General features: G+C 40.3%; 1 protein-coding gene and 1 long non-coding RNA gene across 4 annotated transcripts in view; one reads left to right on the forward strand and one right to left on the reverse strand.

Moving 5' to 3' along the window:
* Positions 1-4396: 4396 nt before the first annotated feature.
* On the reverse strand, positions 4397-21161 carry LOC134373223 (uncharacterized). The gene is made up of 2 exons (XR_010022952.1): positions 19810-21161; positions 4397-4643 (listed from the first exon to the last, which is right to left on the reverse strand). It is a non-coding gene; the product is annotated as an uncharacterized LOC134373223 (long non-coding RNA).
* The window catches only part of GYG1 (glycogenin 1), a 43085-nt gene continuing 41776 nt past the window's right edge, over positions 20228-21536 (forward strand). The window contains exon 1 of one of the 3 annotated variants that reach the window (XM_063090762.1): positions 20228-20335. In XM_063090762.1, the coding sequence (XP_062946832.1) occupies positions 20329-20335 (7 nt within the window). In that variant the 5' untranslated portion in view covers positions 20228-20328. Of the gene's footprint in view, positions 20336-20589; positions 20744-20774; positions 20872-21536 lie in introns of those variants that run through there. The other 2 variants (XM_063090780.1, XM_063090770.1) reach the window with 2 other exon arrangements.

Here is a 21536-nt window from a genome sequence, read left to right on the forward strand (position 1 = left end):
CCCCCACCCCGGGATGCGGGGGCTCCATGAGGAGGCCACTACTGCTGCTGCTAGTGCCACCAGGACCCTCTGTGAGGCCACTGCTGGACCTGTAAATTACTAGACCTGTAAGCTGCTGCTGAGGACTGAGTTCGTGTCATCTGCCAACAGCTCCCAGGATCTTTTCCTATTACCTAACATGGACCTGCGTGTGAGGGGTCTGGGGACCCAGCCTGGCATGTGAGGTGTAAAGTAAGGCAAATCATAGCTAAAGCCAAAGTGTTTCATTATTTTAGTTATAGTAAGTTTCCATTTATATTGTCAGAGTTAGGGCTCAGACCCTCCAAATCCATTGTACAGACTGGGTCCCCAGATCCCTCACACGCAGGTCCATGCTACGTAATTGGGAAAGATTCCAGGAGCTGTTGGTACATAACATGAGCTCAGTCCTCAGCAGCAGCAGCAGCTTACAGGTCCGGCAGTGGCCTTGTAGAGGGTCCTGGGGGCACTAGCAGCAGCAGTGGCCTCCCATGCTGCCCCCTCCCCCCACGGGGGCGGGCATCCCAAGGATGGGAGGCGCTGTGGATCAGAGCCACTCATCCTTATACTTAAGTCATAACCCAGGACACCTGGGTGCACATGCGCAATTACACTAGATAACCACAAAACACCTGAGCACATATGCCTATTTACGTCAAATGCTCAGCAAGATTCTGAACATCTGAGGGGCCCTGACCATTATTCCTATATTTTCACAACATGAAGGGTGTTGGGACCCAATCTGTACATTGGGTTTGAAGGGTCTGAGCCATAGCCCTGACAATACAAACGGAAATTTAATATAACTAAAATAATGAAACATTTTGGCTTTAGTTATGATTTGCCTTACTGGACAACTGGCGCAGTTGTGTAGCTTGACTATTGGCTATATAGGCAGGATTTCAACATTAGCCATAGCTTTGCACCTGCATATAGTCCATATGGTTCACAACTACATATGGTTCACATGTTGTGAAGGTATGAAGTAATTCTATTTCCAAATGTTTAAAAGATTATATTAAAATGAGAGTATTTGATTTCAAAAAAACCTGAGGAAAATGTATCCGAAGCCACATGATTTGCAGATTCCTGAAGAATAAGAGAGGCTATGTGGAAATGCTGGCTAAGCTGAGTCTGTGTTCCTTGCCGTCACTATATAATGCATTTTAACTGCTCAAAATTGCAAAAAAAAAAAATACTCATCTAGTCAGGAGGACATGGCACAACTTTAAATCTTTTACATCAGCCAAGATCAAATGCATTTTTTTCAAGACACAGTTACTATAGCATGTCTCTTTCCAAAAAAAAAAAAAAAAAAAAAAATCAGCAAAACTCACAACATTTGCAAAATAGTGTAAAATCACTAATTCCTCCCAATAACATGGTTAGCCCATTTTACAACAAAGGTGCTAGAGAAAGAAGCATATTATGGAATTTTATATAACTCAAGTTCTATCCTGTTATTGAGTCCAGTGAGCCATGCTGTGTCCCTAATGTTCCAATAGATGTCCATATCTTTCTTTGGGACAAAATAAACCAATTGGTTGCATCTAAAATAGCTGCTTTGTTAAAAATTGGAGTAATTTATAAGCAGAATGGTTATTTCCTTATAGCAAAAGAACAAAACCCATTCCTAACCTATGCTCAAATATAATGTTCAACTTTCTGGGCCCAAATGCAGCTCTTGAACATAAGCCACATCAGCACTGAATGCTTTAATACAGGTTAATATATTGTCTCTTTTTAACTGGACTATTAAGTCCATTAACATTTAATGAAACAATTTTAACTTTATCCACAAAACACTCAGTTCCCTTCCATTGACTCCCTAAAGGCAAAACAGCATAAATTTAAAAGAAAAATAACTATGAAGCTTCACTAAGTGCAAGTGATTTCCATAGAACAGGTTAAGTCCTGAATTTTTGTCTCAGTGCAGCCCATATTTGACTTTTACTACAAAGATAAACCCAAACTGGCAATTACCCCTTACTGACCCTAACAAACAATCTCAGCATGAAAACACTGGCATTCTTCTTACTACCATGTAATGTGTATAGAATTAACTAATGGAATTTCAGAAAGAATCTTAGTAATCCATTTCAGAATTATGCTGTGAAACATCATCTTTAAAAATATCATGTTAATTCTTTTCCCTTTATAACAGCCTCAAAGTGAAATTACATTCATTTTGTCTTGAATGACTGAGATCTAGAAATCAAAGTCCTTTACTGAGATCCAACTGTCACACTGCCACAGAGATGTATGGCACACAAATCATATTGTTCATTCAGTCATACTTTATTCCCAGAAAATTTCAACACACACATCTACTAGTTTAAGCTTACATTTGTTCTGAACTGTTAAGTCTGAAACTTTTTATAGATATATTTCTTCCAGGCTGGCTGGTTAGTTCGGTTGGTTAGAGTACAGTGTTATAACAAGGTCAAGAGTTCAAATCCCCATACAGGCCAGCAGACCAAAAAATATATGGCCTATTTTGAAACTTCTGAGGTAGAGAGAAGTGAAATTGACCACCTTATTATGCTATTTAAAAAATAAACTAACATTCTTATTCTCGTTTCTCAGTATGATGACACTATCTGGACAATTTTATATATATTTTCTTTAACAATTCTATATCCACTCCTTCCAAATGTGATCCCTCTGGAAATAGCCCCTCTTTTAAAAAAAAGAAAGAAAAAAAAGCTATAAACATCCATGACTTATAGCCACGTTTTTGGCAAACTTATTTAATAATCTAATGATTTAAAAAGTCATATTTTTTTAACACCTGTCTTGAAAGACCTTAAACAGCAGTTTCAGGGATTTGAATACCTTTGAGAAACCTGAACATCTAAAGGAGTTAGTGGGACTGATGTGGTTAAGGCACTGAACATTTGACGTGGCAGTTGTAGAAGTTGTAAATGTACCACAGTAGGAAGCAGCTTTCCATGGACTTCAAAGCAAAGGGCAGTTAATTATCTCACTTTCAGGAACAGCATGGACTTACGCCACAGCTGTTAGGCGAGGACACGTGGCTATCTCAACTGAACATCAGCCTTCAGATTGTGTCGTTGTTCAGATTGGATCTCATTGGAAAGAAATACTCAAGGTCTCAGCTTGGTTCGATTGAAATTAATCAGAGTTTTCCCAGATGGTTACTCAGCACAAGCTTATTTCTTACCCCAGAGCCTGCGCTTTGCCTCCACCTCAGTTCTGCATTCGATGTGCTGTTTGCAATATCTCTAGCTCCATTTTTAACAACATGCATGCGCTGTATCTACCGGAACTTACTCCTCCCTGTCAGTATTGAATTCAATGTGGAGGTCTTGCAGCTTTGGTAAGAAATGAAACACTCTTCTTTAGGGGCATTTTTAATCCCCCCCCCCCTTCTTTCCTACCCCCTCTTTTTTTTTTTTTTTTTTTTTAACTGACAGAGAAGATTGACTGTTCCTGCCTTGTGCTTAACAGGTGGGATGTCTTCAGCTGTTCTCCATGGCTGACCAAACATAGTGGGCCCACCAATTATTTGACTTACATGAATCTGGGCAGGGCTGACTTTTTCAGTTTCCCAGAGCATCAGCTTCTATCTATAACCTCATCAGGCTCCCAAACAGCCACATGAAAATCCCCAGAGTAACTGAGTTCATTCCTGCCTCCCTGACACCACCTCTAAATCAGGGATTGTGATCAAAATTGTGCATTTTGCTGTATATGGCACCTTTTTTAGATCTAGAACTCATCTTGCTTGAGCAACATCAGGTGATTCATAAACATAAGGTCTTTTTTGAGGAAAAGACAAAAAAATGCAAATTATATATGCCTTTGATTGGACTTGCTGAAGATAGGAAATAATAGACTTTGAAGGGGGTAAAAATGAGGAATAGAATTATAGGCATCAGAAAGCTAATTAGAAAGAGTTGAGAGGAGGAGAACTTCAAAAATAAAGAAAAACAGAAAATTGATACAACGAACTGATAGAATCTAAACTAACTTTATCCCATTTAAAAAAATTTCTGCCTTTAAATACTCTTAGTGAAGTCTAGCTCTTAAAATTGAAAAGTTAAAAAAAAAACAATTTAACAAAAATCTCCAGCAATTGCTGACCTTTTATTGCCCTGTTTTTCTAAGCCATTCACTTCAATCAGCCACATACTGTTTCTTGACATGTCTGTAGTCCCAAATGAGACCTTGCTGATTTCAAGCAGTTTGTAACTATGTGCAAATACATGCAGAACTGTCTTCTAGGGACTTCTAGAATTCAGGACTCTCCTTGTCCCTCCACCTCCAAGAAGCAAATATTATTCTTTCATCTTTCTAGTGTGAAAATGTTTTCAAGCTTCCTGTAAAATGTGTGATGTGAGCAATTTGACAAAAGTATACATATTTATTAATTATCCATGTGTTTATTTTCAGTTTTCAGTTCATCTTAGGTGCTGAGCAGAAACTGGCTTTGTTTCTTGCAGCCAAATTACACAAGAGGCATAAATCTTTAATATTCTTGACTTTGCTTTCTTCTAGAAGGGTCTCTGAATACTTCTGAAAAGCATGCTGGATAAATTCCCAAGATGCCAAGTTGTTGGCCAAAATACTCAAAAGTGATAGACCACAGACGCTTCTTCTTCCTGGAAAAAAAGGTGCAGATCATTGGATACTCAACAAACATGTGATTGCCAAGTGCTCAAGCTCTGCCTTCTAAGAAAATGTTAAGTAGACTGTTAAAGCAGGCTGCTTTATGTGGAGAGTTTGCATAGTTAACCAGGCTTAGGTTTTCTGATCTATAATAAAGCAATTTTCAATCAATAAATCATAACAGCTGAGACTGAAAACTTACTTTAAAAATCATATGGTCCAGAGATCTGATCCATAAATCCTTCCTATATTACCTCTACCAAGTAATCATGTTTGAACATTTCTGGGGCAAAGAGTCTAGGGAGGAAAGAAGAACTAAAACTGTATTTTTTCAAAGATGATATGATCATCCATGTAGAAAATCCAAAAGAACTCACCAAAAAAAAAAACCTTCTGGAACTAATAAGTGAATATAGCAAGGTTGCAGGATATAAGACTAATATATAAAAGTCAATCACTTTCCTATATATCAGCAACGAAGAACTGGAATTTGACATTAAAACCATAGTACTATTAAAATTAATGACTTTAAAAATGAAATACTTAAGTATAAATTTCACAGAATATGTATAATATCTATATTTTATTTTTATTTATTTTTATTATTTATTTTTTTTAAAGATGACTGGTAAGGGGATCTTAACCCTTGACTTGGTATTGTCAGCACCACGCTCACCCAGTGAGCTAACCGGCCATCCCTATATGGGATCCGAACCCGTGGCCTTGGTGCCGGCCCCCATATCTATATTTTAAAAACTACAGAATCTGATGAAAAATATCAAAGAAGAATTAAATACACGGACAGATATTCCATATTTATAGATAGTGTCTCAGTCTGTTCAGACTGATATGACAAAATACCATAAACAGGGTAGCTTATAAACAACAAAAATTTATTTCTCACAGTTTAGAGACTCTGAATTCCAAGATTACTATGTCAACAGAGATGGTGTTTGGTGAGGGCTCATTTCCTGGTTGGAAGGGATGAATGAGCTAGCTCCCTTGGGCCTATTTGATAAGGGCACTAATCCCATTCATGAGGACTCCACCCTCATGACCCAATCACCTCCACAAAGGCCCCACTTCCTAATACCACCACCCGGGGGGGTTAAGATTTCAACACTTGAATTCGGGGACAGGGGGGCCACAAACATTCAACCATAGCAGATAGGAAATTTCAAGATTGTCAAGATGTCAATTTTTCCCAACTTGATCTATAAGTTCAATGCAATCCCAATCAAAATCCCAGAAGATTATTTTGAGGATATCAACAAACTGATTCTAAAGTTTATATGGAGAGGCAAAAGACCCAGAATAGCCAACTCAATACTGAAGGAGAACAGAGTTGTAGGACTCACACTACCCAACTTCAAGACCTACTATAAAGCTGCAGTAATCATGACAGTGTGGTACTGGTGAAAAAACAAATAGATCAATGAAAGAGAATAAAGAGCCCAGACATACACACACATAAATATAGTCAACTGATCTTTCACAAAGGGGCAAAGGCAATACAATGGAGAAAATATAAGTTTTTTTTAAATAAATGGTGTTGGAACAATTAAACATCCACATTAAAAAAAAAAAAAAAATCTAGACATAGATCTTATACCCTTGACAGAAACTAACTCAAAATGGATCACAGACTGAAATTTAAAATGTGAAACTACAAAACTCCTAGAAGATAAGAGAAAATCTAGATGACCTTGGGTTTGATGATGATCTTTTAGATATCAACCAAAGGGTATACAATCCATGAGAGGAAGAACTGATAAGCTGGGCTTCACTAAAATTAAAAAATTTTGCTCCACAAAAGACACTGTCAGGAGAATGAAAAGACAGACCACAAACTGGGAAACATTTGTGAAAGACAAATCTCATAAAGGACTGTATCCAAAATATACAAAGAACACTTACAACTTAACAATAACAATACAACCCAATTTTTAAAATGGGCTAAAGACATGAACAGACTCCTCACCAAAGAAGATATAAAGATGGCAAATAAGCATATGAAAAAATGCTCCACATCATATATCATCAGGTGTATTAGTCCGTTTGTGTTGATTATAACAGAATACATGGAACTGCATGATTTATAAAGAAAATGAAATTGATTACTTACAGTTTCTGAGGCTGGGAAATCCAAAGTCCATCTGGTGGTGGCAATGGTAACTCAGGGGTCTCACACTGCAAGATGTTGGAAGCAGAGAGAGAGAAAGACAGACTCTCCTCTTCTTTTAAAGCCCTCAGAACCACGCCCTTGACTACCATTTTTAATCCATGCCCTTGACCACCATTTTTAATCCATACTGCACAGTCCTACAATCCAATCACCTCTTAAGGCTCCACCTTTCAACTACCATAACAGGACTTCCCACCCTCTTAACAGTCATAGTGGGGGCTAAGTTTCTAATACATAAAACTTGGGGGCACAATTCAAGTTTCAGGGAGTTTTGGGGGGACATAATTCGATCCCACTACATCAGGGAAATGAAAATTAAAACAACAATGAGATACCACTATACACCTATTAGGATGGCTAAAATCCAGAACACTCATAACACCAAATGCTGACAAAGACGTAGACCAATAGGAACACTCATTTATTACTGGTGGAAATGCAAAATGATACAGCAACTTTGGAAGACAGTTTGGTAGTTTCTCACAAAATTAATATATAATCCAGCAAACGTGCTTCTTGGTATTTACCCCCAAAAGTTGCAACTTATGCTACACAAAAACCTGCACACAGATGTTTATACCAGCTTTTTTCATAACTCCAAACTTGGAAGTAACCAAGATGTCCTTCAGTGATGAATGGATAAATAAACATCTAGACCATGGAATATTACATCCAGACTACGGAATATTATTCAGTGCTAAAAAGAAACAAGCTATTAAGCTATGAAAAGACATGGAGGAAACTTAAATGCATATTACTAAGCAAAGGAAGCCAGTCTGAAAAGGCCACATAACGTATAAGTACAACTATATGGCATCCTGGAAAACATATGGAAATAGTAAAAAAGATCAGTGGTAGTAATTTTTCATTCTCCTGAAATTAATAAAAGTATGAAGAAAACTTTTCAAAAGCTCCAAAGAAGAAAAACCTAATCATAAAAGGATATGGATTCAAAGGTTGCCAGAGATTAGAAAGGAGATAGTAAACAGATGGAGCACAGAGGATTTTTAGGACAGTGAAATTATTCTGTGTAATATTATAATGGTGGATACCTATCATGATACATTTGTCCAAACTCAGAAAATGTACAACACCAAGAGTAAACCCTAATGTAGGGCCGGCCCGTGGCTCACTTGGGAGACTGTGGTGCTGATAACACCACAGGTTCAGATCCCGATATAGGGATGGCTGGTTAGCTCACCTGGGAGAGTGTGATGCTGACAACACCAAGTCAAGGGTTAAGATACCCTTACTGATCATCTTAAAAAAAAAAAAAAGAGTACGCCCTAATGTAAATTATGGACTTTGGGTGATGATGATGTGTGAACGTAGGTGCATCAGTTGTAACAAATGGACCACTCTGGTAGGCAATATTGATAATGGTGGAGGCTTTGCATGTGTGGTATCAAGGGGTATATGGGAAATCTCTGCACCTTCCTCTAAATTTTGCTGTGAACCTAAAACTGCCCTGAAAAAATAAGGTCAATTAAAAAAGAAAAAGAAATGATTTAAGAAGCCATGAAAAGATATGGAGGAAACTTAAATGCATATTACTAAGTGAAAGAAGCCAATCTGAAAAGGCTACATATTGTAGGATGCTAACTATATGACATTCTGGAAAAGGCAAGACTATGAAGACAGTAAAAAGATCAGTGGTTACCAGGGGTTGGGGGGAGAAAGTGATGAACAGGCAGAGTATACAGGATTTTTAGGGCAGTGAAATTATTCTGCATGATCCTATAACAATGAATATATGTCATCATACATTTATCAAAACCACATAGAATGTACAACGTCAAGAGTAAACCCTAATGAAAACTATGGACTTTGGCTGATAATGATGTGTCAGTGTAGGCTCAGCAATTGTAACATGGGCCACTCTGGTGCAGGATGTCCACAGTAGGCGAGGCTAAGCATGTGAGGGACACAGGGTATATGGGAACTCTGTAATTTCCACTCAGTTTTGCTGTGAACCTAAAACTGCTCTAAAAAATTAAGTTTATTAATTTTAAAAAAGCAAGGTACCACATAACAAGATGTATAGGATACTGTGATTTGTATAAAAATGAGGGAGAATGGGATTACATGTATATTCATTTTTCTGAAATATGCATGAAATAGTTACCCATGGAGAGTAGGACAGGGGTTGAAGGAAGACTTCTCACTATAGACCTTTTTATATCTATTCTTGAACTATTAAAAATATTTCCTATTTAAGAATTAAATAAATTAAAGTACATGAAAAATAGCCTGTTCTATCCTTTTCTTACAGTTAAAAAGCCTATTTCTGTATTGAAACATTGCCCCAAATAGTTAACCTTTTGTATATTTTTTTAAACTGAGACAATTACACAATAGTTTATTGATTCTAGCCCTCAAAGTTTGGATCAAATTTTCCATCTTCTTGAAACCTTTTAAAAAGAATATAAAAAAAATCTTATAAAATCTCCAAAAAAGAAAAATCATATCCTAAAAGAATATGCATTCCTCTATTAATCTCTGTCTTCCATTTTTTCCTTATTTAAAACTTCACCTTAAACTCAGCCATCAGGCTTGATTATTTATCTGCCATTTAAGACCTTAACTTTTAAGCCTCCAATCCAGAAGGTTCTTTAGGCTGGGAACATATTGTCTGTCTGTGTCATGGGTATGTTGGAAACAGCCAGCACGCACCCAGCTCTCCTTGCCAGCTGATCACAGTCCTTGGGAATTGCTAGCTGCAGGGCATTTGGTTCTTTGAAGCATTTTTTCTCCTGACCTCAAAAAGCAGCTACCTTTTCTAGACAAATGCTATTTCTTTTAAAACTTACTTGTCCAGGAAGTCTGTTGGACAAATTGTTGAAAGTGATATCTTTGATAAAAGCTGTGCTTCCACATGTTCTGGGGATGTTTAGTGCCTTTCTTACAGACTTCCCCATCTGAGTTCCACACACAGTGGTCTCAAACTTTTTTGGTGAATCCGCTTCTAGCCTAACATAGCAGAATTTTAAGTGAGACTCCTTTAGGACTGGTGGCTGGGCAGCTCTGCTTCACCTCTCTTTGGTAGAATTTACTAGCTTCCAGAAAGGGCTGCCTTCTGCTACTGCCAACAGAACTTGCCAAAGAGTTCACATGCTGATTTTTTTGATAGGCCTAACGAGGTTAGATACTATCCCTCCTCCTAAGCTGCTGGCTACTCCAAAAGCTAGGTGCCTCCTAATGATCAACATGGCCAAAGAGTTTTAGCTGCAGCTCCCTGTTTGGCAATAGAATGGTATAGTATCAAATTCTGATGACAGCTTTCGGCTCTGTAGTATTCAAGGAAGATCCTGGTCTGCAGGAGGGATTTTCCTGATGCAAACTGGCACAGAAAAATCTTCAACTCAAGGTCAGTCCGTGCTGCATAGAGTCAGTCTACCCACAAGCCCTTCAACTACTGACTGTAAATCTGTTTCCAGGATAGATATTAGCAGACTTTGATTCCTAGTCTTGTTGATGAAGGTTAACGTGGTAGATACTTCAGTAAATTCTTTAAGCTGTTTAAGTCTAAATCTAAAACAGATCTAGATTTAAGTCTAAATCTAGATCTATATCTCAATCATTCAACAGAACAAAACCTGAAATATTTTGAGAACTGAACATTTATCTTATCATCACAAGAAACTCCAAGAATAAAGAATTTGAAACATCCTTACAAGCAAAAGGGAAAACAACCAGAAGCATATATTTAAGAGCCATGTAATACAAAATAGAAGTGAGGAAGTATTTTATACCTCAAGGACCATATTGATCTATATGGAATAATAAAAAGTCACTTGTTCTCACCTTACTTTAAGAAAATGTTTAAAATACATTTGGGAAAAAATCTTAAATACCCCTTAAAAAACTTAAGTACCAGGACTGAATAAATTTCCACTTCTACATAAACACCTTATGAATGACCACAACACCACTAAATATTCATGGTTCCAAGAATTACATGTTACTATAATTACCCTATGTGCAAAATAGTGGTGCCTCAATGTATCTTATAAAAACATGTATTAAGAAGCTTGTTTTTGAAAATCTTCAATAATCATTTCAAGCAAAACTATATATATTTATGTCTGACAAAACCTCTGAAAATAGAGTATTTACTGGCTCATAAAGGACATAGTCACATTGAAAGTAAACAGTTTCTTAACCTCTCTGTTTTATCATCTTGTGTACAAAATGCAGCTAATCATACCTACTGCACAGGATTGTTAGAAAGATTAAATGAGATCATATATAATACTTATTCCTTACTATGGACTGATACTAGTGTCTCTTTTCCTTCAACCAGAACTTATGCTGCTCTCTAACTGTAGATGAAATTTGTTTGTCCTCTGTAAAAGGAATTCCAGACAGATGAAGATATTTCAGGGTTTAGGACATTCCAATAAATCATTAAGCCTTCATTCAGATGACCCCTCCCTGGTAGCAGGAGTAAGTGGTAGGATCTATTCTAGGAGCTGCTAAGGAATTGCTGTGACAAGTGAAGTAACATATTTCCTTTGAGAACAACTTTTTCCAACTGTGGAGCCGTTGCTCTTTGTTTTCCTCCCACCCTCACTCCTCCTCTGCCTGCCAATGGGCTGGAGCTTCTCTCAGGATCCCTCTAACATTCATCCATCTCCTACGTTCTGCCACTTTTCCTCTGCTTACACATCCTTTCTCAAATATTCAAGGCCCCATTCATTCCTCCATTTCCTCCATAGCAAAAGGAAAAGCAGATGGTGGGAGCTTATTGACATATTCACTGTTTGTACTGACAATGAATATTTCTGAGGTCCTAAATTCTGTGAATTTTTCAGCATTCTACTCAAATTTCAGTGAAGCAGCAGAGTTTAAGAAGATCCAGACACACCACTAAAATGACCTTGAACAATTTTCTACGTTCTCTAAGTCTCAGTTACATCATCTATAACATAGGGGCAATAATTCTGCTTGTACTAAAGAAAGCCATTTCCACCTGGAGGAAAAAAAGAACAAAACAAAATGCTTCTTTTTATTTCCAAGCTTTATGTGCGATGGACATTCCTCAGCTTGGAGTCTCAGGGCTTGGACTGAACTCAGAGAGGATGTGAGCTCAAGGTACATACAGGATGTAGTTCGGGGATGTGAAGATGTTGGGGAGGAGAGGTACCTGTTACAGCTTTTTTTTTTTTTGCAGCTGGGTAGTATGGGGATCTGAACCCTTGACCTTGGTGTTATAATACCCCGCTGTAACCAACTGAGTGAACCGGCCAGCCCCAGATATATATATTTTTTAAACTCGAAGTGAATGATTTGTCTTAAAGCAGAATAAAATTGTTGGTAGACTCCTAATGACTTTGTGAAAATATTATGTACCCAGGTGGACTATTTAATAGGTTGTTTTGAGGATCAAATGAGACAACCCACAGGACCGTACATTCCATACTATGTATTGTGACCTAGAGGTTTGGTTGCAAAGATATTCTCTCTCTCCACATTTTCTGCTCTTCAGGCTTAACCCCTGCAGTTGATAGAATCACGAAGATTCTGGATTGTAATGAACCTTGGGGTCATTTTTTCTAATCCCTCTCAAATAAAGCCCTGAGAGTACATGTGCTGGACATAAGCAGAAGCAGATGGCACTGGAATACTAAAGGAAAGTAATTCTCCAGGAATACACTTGTGTACTGTGAATGGATATCAGATCATCTTTGGTCATAATTGATTATGTATAAAAATAACTTTTATTCTTAATGATCTCATACAAATTTGGCAATGAACTTGAAAATTAACTGCATTCTTATGAAGTTAAATATACCATATTATGTGACCCAGCAATCCCACTCCTTGTGCTTGAATATTCATGTCAGCTTTATTTATAAACCCCCAAAATAAAAGCAACTCCAATGTCCATCTGATGGTGAATGGATAAATACACTGTAATATATGCATGTAAAAGAATCCTACTCAGCAATAAAAAGGAACAAATCATCAATACACTAAACAACATGAATAAATCTCAAAAGCATTATGCTACGTAAAAGCCAGACACAAAAGATTATATACTCTATGACTGCATTTGTATGAAATTCTAGAAAAGGCAAATTTTATGGACAGAAATAAGAGAGCTATATTTGCCAGGGTAGGAAAATGTGATTGACCATAAAGACATGATAAGTTTTGGGGATGATTGTGATAATGGTTATATGACTATGTATCAAGTTCAATGAATTGTATACTTTTAGAAAGTGAATTTTATTGTATATAAATTTCACCTCAGTAAAGCTGATTTTAAAGCAAGTGAATTTTGGGCCGGCCCCGTGGCTCACTCGGGAGAGTGTGGTGCTGGTAGCGCCGAGGCCGCGGGTTTGGATCCTATATAGGGATGGCCAGTGCACTCACTGGCTGAGCGTGGCGCAGACAACACCGTGCCGAGGGTTGCAATCCCCTTACCAGTCAATAAATAAATAAAGAAAGATGGTGAATTTTATTGTATATGAATTTCACCTCAGTAAAGCTGATTTTTTAAAAAAGGTAACTGCCAAAGAGATTCTCTTAATTTTTAGTCTTATAACTCATTTAAATAATGTCATACAGCAACTAAAAGATCACCAACATGGTAACGAAAGTTTGAAAGGTGAAATATATTTGAAGTGTTCAGAGTTAGAGACCCTGGGCAACCTTATCCTTCTTTTTTTAACCACTATCATGTTGCTATTATGTTACTGGTAGAATACATGATAAAAGAATTATTGAAAGATCAATCATTTTTGCTTTTTAAGATTAACTAATTACAGAAGGCTATTCCCATGTCTGGATCAGTACCCATGCCTCTCTGATTTATGGAATCTTCATTTTACTGACAAATCACTACAAAAACCTCTAGAGTCACCCAAATTGAGCTGAAATTTCATCTTCCTTGTTCTAGTCGCACTTGAAACTCTCTTATCGTTTAATTACTTGCTAATTAATTCCTCATTTCTCCCTCACTTCCAAAGGATCTCAAGTAACTTCATAATTCAGGCAAAGGTAATAATGGGGAGAAAGTTAAAGCACAGGTAAGTGCAGGGTGGCCAGCCTAAATAACTGCCAGAAGTGGCTGCAAATTTCGCTCTAAGTTTCTAGTGGCCAGAAAAAGAGAGAAATATGTATTGATATAACTTTCAAAATGTCTACAAAATAAAAGAAAAAAAAAACCGACTAAGTAAATGCAACATTCTTTCTGATACCAAGACCAGTGTGAAAATTTACCCGTGGACCCTCCAAAAGAGGAAATTGCATGGCATAGCAAATGTCTTTAACAGCACATTGGAAAAGCCACAATGTGGCATCCTTTAAGCCACAGAATAACCTAAGAACATAACGCCACTCTATGGAGGGAAACATGGTGGCTAGAAACAAAGGTAGCAGGGGAGAGTTACTTTTCACTGTACACATACCCTTTTTCAGCTTTTGAGTAGTGCACAACATACACATGTCACCAAGCAGTGGTTAAGAGTACAGACTGGGGAGACAGCTGCCTGGTTCTAATCCCAGCTCTACAAATTACAAGCTCTGTGCCTCGCCACTAAAGTGGGGATTAGAGAATATCTGCCTATTAGATTGTTGGGAAGGTTAAATGAGTTAATATGCATAAGAAGCTTGGCATCAGGTAAGGGTTAACTATTATTAATGATAATGCCAAAGTGCAGTTTTGTAAAGGTTGTCTTGTGAAAAGCCAAAACAATGTTGTTCCATATATAAAGTTCAATGATAATCAGATTTTAGTTAAGAGTATAAATTTCGAGTATGTGGCAGACATAAAAATCAGCTGCCATGCCTGTGGGGTTTATGCAGCTGACAGACCCAATTTGTCTGGGTTTTGTCATGTGTTTTAAAAGGCAATGAACTACAAAGTATTGTTGGAAGAAATTAAAGAATATTTCGAAAGCAATAAGACATCCCATCCTTGTGGATCAGAAGGCTTAAGATGTCAAGTTGAGAATACTCCCCAAACTAATCTACAAATTCAACACAACCTCTATCAGAAGTCCAGCTTGCTTTATCCCAGAAATTGATAAACTCACCCTAAAATTCATATGAAAATGCAAGGGACCTGGCAGAGCCAAAACAATTTTGAAAAAAGAACAAAATTGGAAAACTAACACTTCCCAATTTCAAACTTACTACAAAGCTACAGAAATCAAGACAGTGTGGAACTAGCATTAGATCAAGAGAATAGAACTGAGTCCAGAAATAGAATTTAGTAACATTTATGGTCAACTGATTTTCTGTAAGAGTGCCAAGACAATTCAATGGGGAAAGAATAGCAGTTTCAACAAATGGTACTCGGAAAACTCAATATTCTGAAGGAAGCTGAAATCCTACTTCACATTATACAAAAACTTGACAAAAAACAACTCAAAATGGATGATAAAACTAAATTCAAGAGCTAAAACTACAGAACTCTTAGGAGAAAACATAGCAGTAAATTTTCATGATCTTTAAATAGGCAATGATTTCTTAGATATGACACCAAAAGCACAAGCCACAAAAGACAAATAGATTCAACTATATTGAAAGAAATTGGAACCCTCATGCATTGCTGATGGGAAAAAAATGACACAGACATTTTGGAAAACAGTCTGGCAGTTCCTGAAATGTTAAATATAAATTTACCATATGATCTAGCAATTCTACTTTTGTTATATATTTATAAGAAAAACATATGTCCATGCAAAAACTTGGACACAAATGTACGTAGCAGCATTATTCATAACAGCCAAAAAGTGGAAACTACCCAAATGTCTATCGACATGTTTATCCATGCTGAATGGATAAACAAAATATGGTATATCCATAACAAACTATTATCTGGCAATAAAAAGGAATGAAATACAGATATGTGCCACAATATGGAAAAACCCTGAAAACACTATGTTAAGTGAAAGAAGGCAGTCACAAAAAACCACACACAGGCAAATCTCAATAGACAAGTGTATAGAAACAGAAAGCAGATGAGTAGCTGCCTAGGACTGAGGGAAGGAGAGAATTAGCAGTGACTGCTAATGGGTATAGAGGCTTCTTTCTGGGTGATGAAAATGTTCTTAACGTAGATTGTGGTGATGGTTGTACAATTCTGTGTATATACTAAAAACCATTTAGTTGTGCACTTTAAATTTAATTCAGCATAAATGGCTGGATTTTTACAGTATACAAATTATATCTCAATAAGTATGTTTTTTAGAAAAAGCAATGTAACTAGTTACCAGGCCACTGCAACTTGTGGAGTTTGAGACTCCAGCTCTTGAATGAAGAATGTACTACTTTGAGGCTCCAAGGATATTATTTCTTGAAACTAAGCTTTTAATTGGAATTGGACAGAGCTGTGATAACGGTCAACAATTCTGGGTCCAGATTTTCTTTAAGGGCAAAATTTTAAGTAGTTAGTTAACTAGTTAGTTTCTGTGTCTGGCCAGATGTGGCATATCTATTTCACCGACTATCCATGGGAACTGTTTGAATCTCAGGCTGGTAGATTGCCCTCTGTTCTGAAATATAATTCCAGGTCAGTTGCCCCCACCATCAATTAGCGTGTGTGCTCAAGGGAATGCAAACTGATTTCAGCATTATCTTAAACAAAACATAATTAGGAAGTTAGGTATTCTGCCAAAACATTACATAACACATTCCAAAGCCAATTAAAAATGAATTTTGGACCAGCCATGCTGAATACACACCCATTTAACATAGCTTTGAGTGGTTAATAGTTATGCATACTCATGTAGAGTGCAACTTTGATTTTTTAACTCATTTTCTTTTAGGATTCAGTAATTCTGCTAGTTCAAATTTCACAAGAAAAGTTTCAAACATTTGCCTCCACTACCTCCAACACCTTATAATCCGAAATGTCCAACCACTTCACTATTTAGTTGGCCCACAGCCTGGGCACCACCTAGGAGACCCACACCAAACTACTGAATCAGAATGTGCATTTTAACAAGCTCCCCAGGCATTCCTGTGCACACTAAAGTTTGGGAGGCCTTGCTCACACACCCAACTGAAGCTCAATGCAGAGCTGCCTCAAGAAAATTAGGCACTGGGTCATTGTTGGTAATCTTGGTTAAGACCGGTAAGAGCGGATTGTAGCAACCTCAAAATATCCCCACTGTATTGAAGATGGTAAAAGCCTTAAACTTTGTTTATGCAAATACACATGAAACTCAGGAAAGAAGACTGTGGTGACTCCTTTTACTTAAACACCCTGGGAGGAGGAGTACAGAGGAGCTTGGTCCTAAGGGAAGCTTTCCTGCTTTTCCTGTTGTACCCAGTTCTTCCTACTGGCTTTGCCCTTTCTGCTCAGCACCATGTACCTGGGGAAGTCCAGCCTGAGACACTTAAGCTGCGAGCGGCAGGTGGTTAAAGGCCACTTATGGCAGAAGGGCTCCTGGGTGAAAGATGGAGACCTCACTTTTCCAGGTCTACCTATCAGTCTGGAAAAGAGCGATTCAGACCCAAAAACACCTCTCTCTGTTTTTCGTCTCCTCACTTATGCACAATTCAAGTATAGCCTTTGTACTTAAAGAGCTCCAACTCTCTTATGCCTACAGGGTGTGAAGAAGTGGAAACCCATCCATTGCCCCTTCAACCCCACATCTCCATTTCCTGCAAAGGAAGTGTACAATGCCAAGTAACTGGGAGGTCCTCTCAGGTTGGATGGGTGGTATCCAGATCATGGTGGGGGTGGAACTTGGAAGGACTCAAGAGAGGTTCCTGGAGGGTGATAGTTAAAATGTTAATTCTCAGGTTCTATCCTTAAGATTCCGGCTCAAGAGATCTGGGTTTAATTATAGAAAATTGCACTTTTTTTTCTTTTTATTTAATTTATTATTATTATTTTTTTTACATTCTAAGATGTCATTGTGGAACAGGTGCGGGGGTAGGAGAGGGGAAAGGGAAGGGAGACAGAGAAGGGGGGGGCATGGTCAAGGCCCGTGGCACCCCTCTCATTCTGGCAGGGGAGCCCAGGGGGCTTCTGGTGGCAACTCAGTGGTCACCACTGGGCTGGCTGGATACAGATGTTGGGGGGATGTGGCTGAGGCCCTTAGTCCCCCACCACCCCAGCTCGGGGCCCGAGGGGCTTCCTCCAGTTCTAGGTTTTAGGTGTTCTTTGATGGTGTTAGACCTTACCAGTTAATATGAGAACTTTACCTCTGATTTGTGGGTTTTTTGTTTTTTCTTTCAGTTCTGTATTGGATTATTTGCTGTTCCCACCACTTAAACTCTGCACTGGAACTAATTTGTTGTCCTTTGCTTACTTCAAAAATGGGGGAACCCCCTGTGGGGACCAGCACTTGAGCCCTATGGTTGAGCTAAATTGCTGCTTTGCTGCTGGTTCTCTGAGAAAGGCTTTTCTTGTAGCTCAGGTTTTAACTGTTGACCTTGTAAGGACTTCTAGGTCTTGTGAGATTTTGTAACACCTGGGTTGTGTGGAAACTCTGGTCTGCACCTGAGTCTTTTCAGCAAACCACACCCCTGCAGTTCTATATTCCTGACCAGTCTACACTGAGTGGCCCTGTGCTGACTGTGGGGCAGATCAGTTGTCCATGCCGTGCCCCAGTGTTCCCCTGGTGGGCCTGTCTCCCCCCACCACCCACATTCCAAACACTTCCCATGGGACAGGCCATGCACCAGTAGCTTGGGATGATTCACCAGCCTCTGAGTGGCTTCTTTTTTCCACTTGTTGTGGCTCCTTGCTCGTATGTAGGTCCACAGGAACCCTGTGAGTGGTCTTGGGACCTGGGGGCCACCAAGGCCCTCTTCTCCCCTGCCTCCTCCAAGCAACTTCATACAAAAGGCACAGCTGCAACTTTTGCCAGCCTGTTCCGTGTGCTCACCAGGGCCAGCCTTGAAGTGGTCAGGGTTCAAAACTGTCGGAGCGGTCCTTTGTCTCATCGTGGCTTCTCCTGCCTTCCTGCACTACTAGGTCTCTCCTCCTCTTCCCCTGAGCTCTAGGAGCCCCAGCTTAGCAGTTGTTACTTTTTAATACAAAACGACTTTTTTTTAATTGGTTGATCGTGGGAAAGGGTGACACTGGGTACCATCTATTCTGCCATCTTGATTGGAATTCCTCAAAATTGCATTTTAACAAGTGCCCCTAAGTGATTCTGATGTAGGAGGTCCAGGCCCACACATGAGGAAACAGCAGTACTATCTTTGCCAATAAATCAATTATTCTTAAGCATCTATTTCATGTTTTGAAGTTATGTTGTCAATGACGCTGTCAACTTCCTGACTGGTTTCCAAATAGCTCTGCAGTACTCATTCAGCATTTTCTGAGCAACTATTGTTTGCAGAGCACTGTGCTACCTGAGGCTTTTGCTGTGGTTTGGCTAGGTGGGAGGGATGGGGAGCAGCGAAGAGTGTGATCACGTTAGAGAACTATTTCTCAACTTCCTAGAAAAATGACAAATTGACCATTTCCAGATTTGTGAAATAGATCAACCAGAACTGTATTACCTAACTAGAGTTACGATCATTTACTAGCCTTTTTGGAGCACCAGTGTGTCAAAGGCACCAAGGCTATCTGGGTGAAAGAGTTCATTCTGTAACCAAACTGCCAAGGTTCAAATCCTCCGTTAAATGAGAACAGAAAAGTAATAGAACACCTACCTCACTGAGTTGGTACAAGGGTGCAGAGCTAGTATTTGGGCTCAAAGAACCCTCGAGCCCGTTGTCCAGACTGGGTCAGAAACCCTCCACAGGCAGGTCTACGAGCTAGGTAATAGGAAAAGGTCCTGGGAGCCATGGGTGAAGAAATAATAAGCCTTACTCAGAGATAGGAGCTACCGAGCTAACATGGCTTCTTGGAGCATCCTCTAGAAGCTTCGCGCATCTGCCCCTAGAGTCCTTTATACTCAAGTCCCTGGTCCAAAAAAAAAAAAAAAAAAAACCCGGATGCACATGCGCAATCACACCACACAATAACAAGGGACGCCCGTGCGCACGCGCATACCCACCTCAGACGCTCGGCAAGACTCCGAACATACGAGGGACCCTGACCATTTTTTTCCATATTTTCCCAACAGAGAATTAAACGAAGCACTTAAATATCCAATTGATACAGATGGCTCCGAGAATCTAAACAATTCTTACCAGCTATTCATTGTACCTTTCGGTTAAGTCTACAAAACCACTGTGAGCACACAGGAATGATTCCAGAGGCTGATGTGAAATTCCAGGTGAAAAAGTGGAGTTAAAGTTTAAGTTCAATTCAAGCAGCTCAGGCGAGTTATAACTACAGTGATCTGGGTGCGACCCTCGGCTTCTTTGGAGTTAGATGCCACTGTCCACCCGAGGTCCCCGGCAGCTCTTGGCTCAGGGCTCAGGGGGACGGGAAGGGCCCGCAGGGCAGGCCCAGGCCCGGGCGCGGCAGCCACGTGACGGCGGCTATAAGAGGCCCGGGCGGCCGTGCTGCGCTGCTCGCCGGCTGTGCTCCCTCGGCCTGCGCGTCCCGTTGGCGCCCGCCCGGCAGCACCATGACAGGTACCCGCCGCGGGGCGGGGACGGGGCCCGGGGCTCGGGAGCGGGGCGGCCGGGAGCCATCTGGACCCCGCTGAGCCCCCGTCCCCGCTTCCGTATCGTCGCCTCCTCCTGCTGTCACCGTGAAGGGCGGGCGGGCGGCGGCGGGGTCGGGGCGGGGACGCGGAGCTGGGGTCCGGAGTGGGGCCCGATCGCGGGGACCGGCCGCCTCCGCCGCAGCAGCCCCGGGGACCCCGGGGACCCCCGGCCCGGCTCCTCGGCCGCCCGCCCCGGCCCTGGCCGCCGCGCAGAGCCTATTTTTAGGCCTGTGGGGCCGGGTGTCGGGGAAGCCCGAGCCGGGCTGGCGTCCCTGCGAGGTGGGAGGCCTCCGGGACGCTCCACGAACCTGCCTGGAGCCTGGGAACCTCCGAGGTGACTGGTCCTTCCCTGTTGCTGAGGCCAGGAGCCAGGGTTATGACAGTGGTTGAACTGCAGCTAGACTATAGGTGCAACCCGGAGCTCTTCTTCAGCAAGACTGAACTCCTGCCCCGCTGTCGTCGGTCTGTCCTGGTCATTTGTAATGTTTGCCCGGTCTGATGTTCTAGTCTGTGCTCCTAAGCATTTGTCCTGTCCCTTATTCATCTTGAGATCATCCATTCCTTGCTTCCTGAAATCCCTGAATCCGACTCACCTTATTAAACTTTTCTTCATCACCCCCTGGACTGCTTTTGTGGTAAAACATTCATTATGCCCAGATTAAGTACCCTTGGTGCAGATTAACTTTGAAATGCCTCATGAGGGTTGAAGATAATACAAGTAGAAGCAAGTAAGGGCAGAGGTTGATGGGCATGTCAAGTGACAGGTGTCATTGTTCTGAGCTTCCGTGGAGTGTGACTGGGAAGCTGTGGCCCTCCAGGGGTGGGGCACACCGGTGTTTTACAACTTAGTAAATGGCCTGCCCTGGAAGAGAGCCCAACAAAACATATGGTGGCGGCTCTCAGGTCAGCAGCTAGGGCCTGTGTTGGCCCATTCGACAACCTACAACTCCTCTCACTTCTCAGTGGAATTTCCGTTGCCTCCTGCCTCCATGTTGGAAAGTGGGTAGGGGACAATGAGGAAACCCAGGACAGAATGTGAATTCATGACAAAATGTCCTAACTTCTTGGTTGGGCAACAGTGTCCCAAGTGACCCCTGCCAGAGGTTGATCCTAAGTGTCCTATACAT

Source organism: Cynocephalus volans, chromosome 1, assembly GCF_027409185.1.
Source record: "Cynocephalus volans isolate mCynVol1 chromosome 1, mCynVol1.pri, whole genome shotgun sequence".
In the NCBI taxonomy this organism is placed as follows: Eukaryota; Metazoa; Chordata; class Mammalia; order Dermoptera; family Cynocephalidae; genus Cynocephalus; species Cynocephalus volans.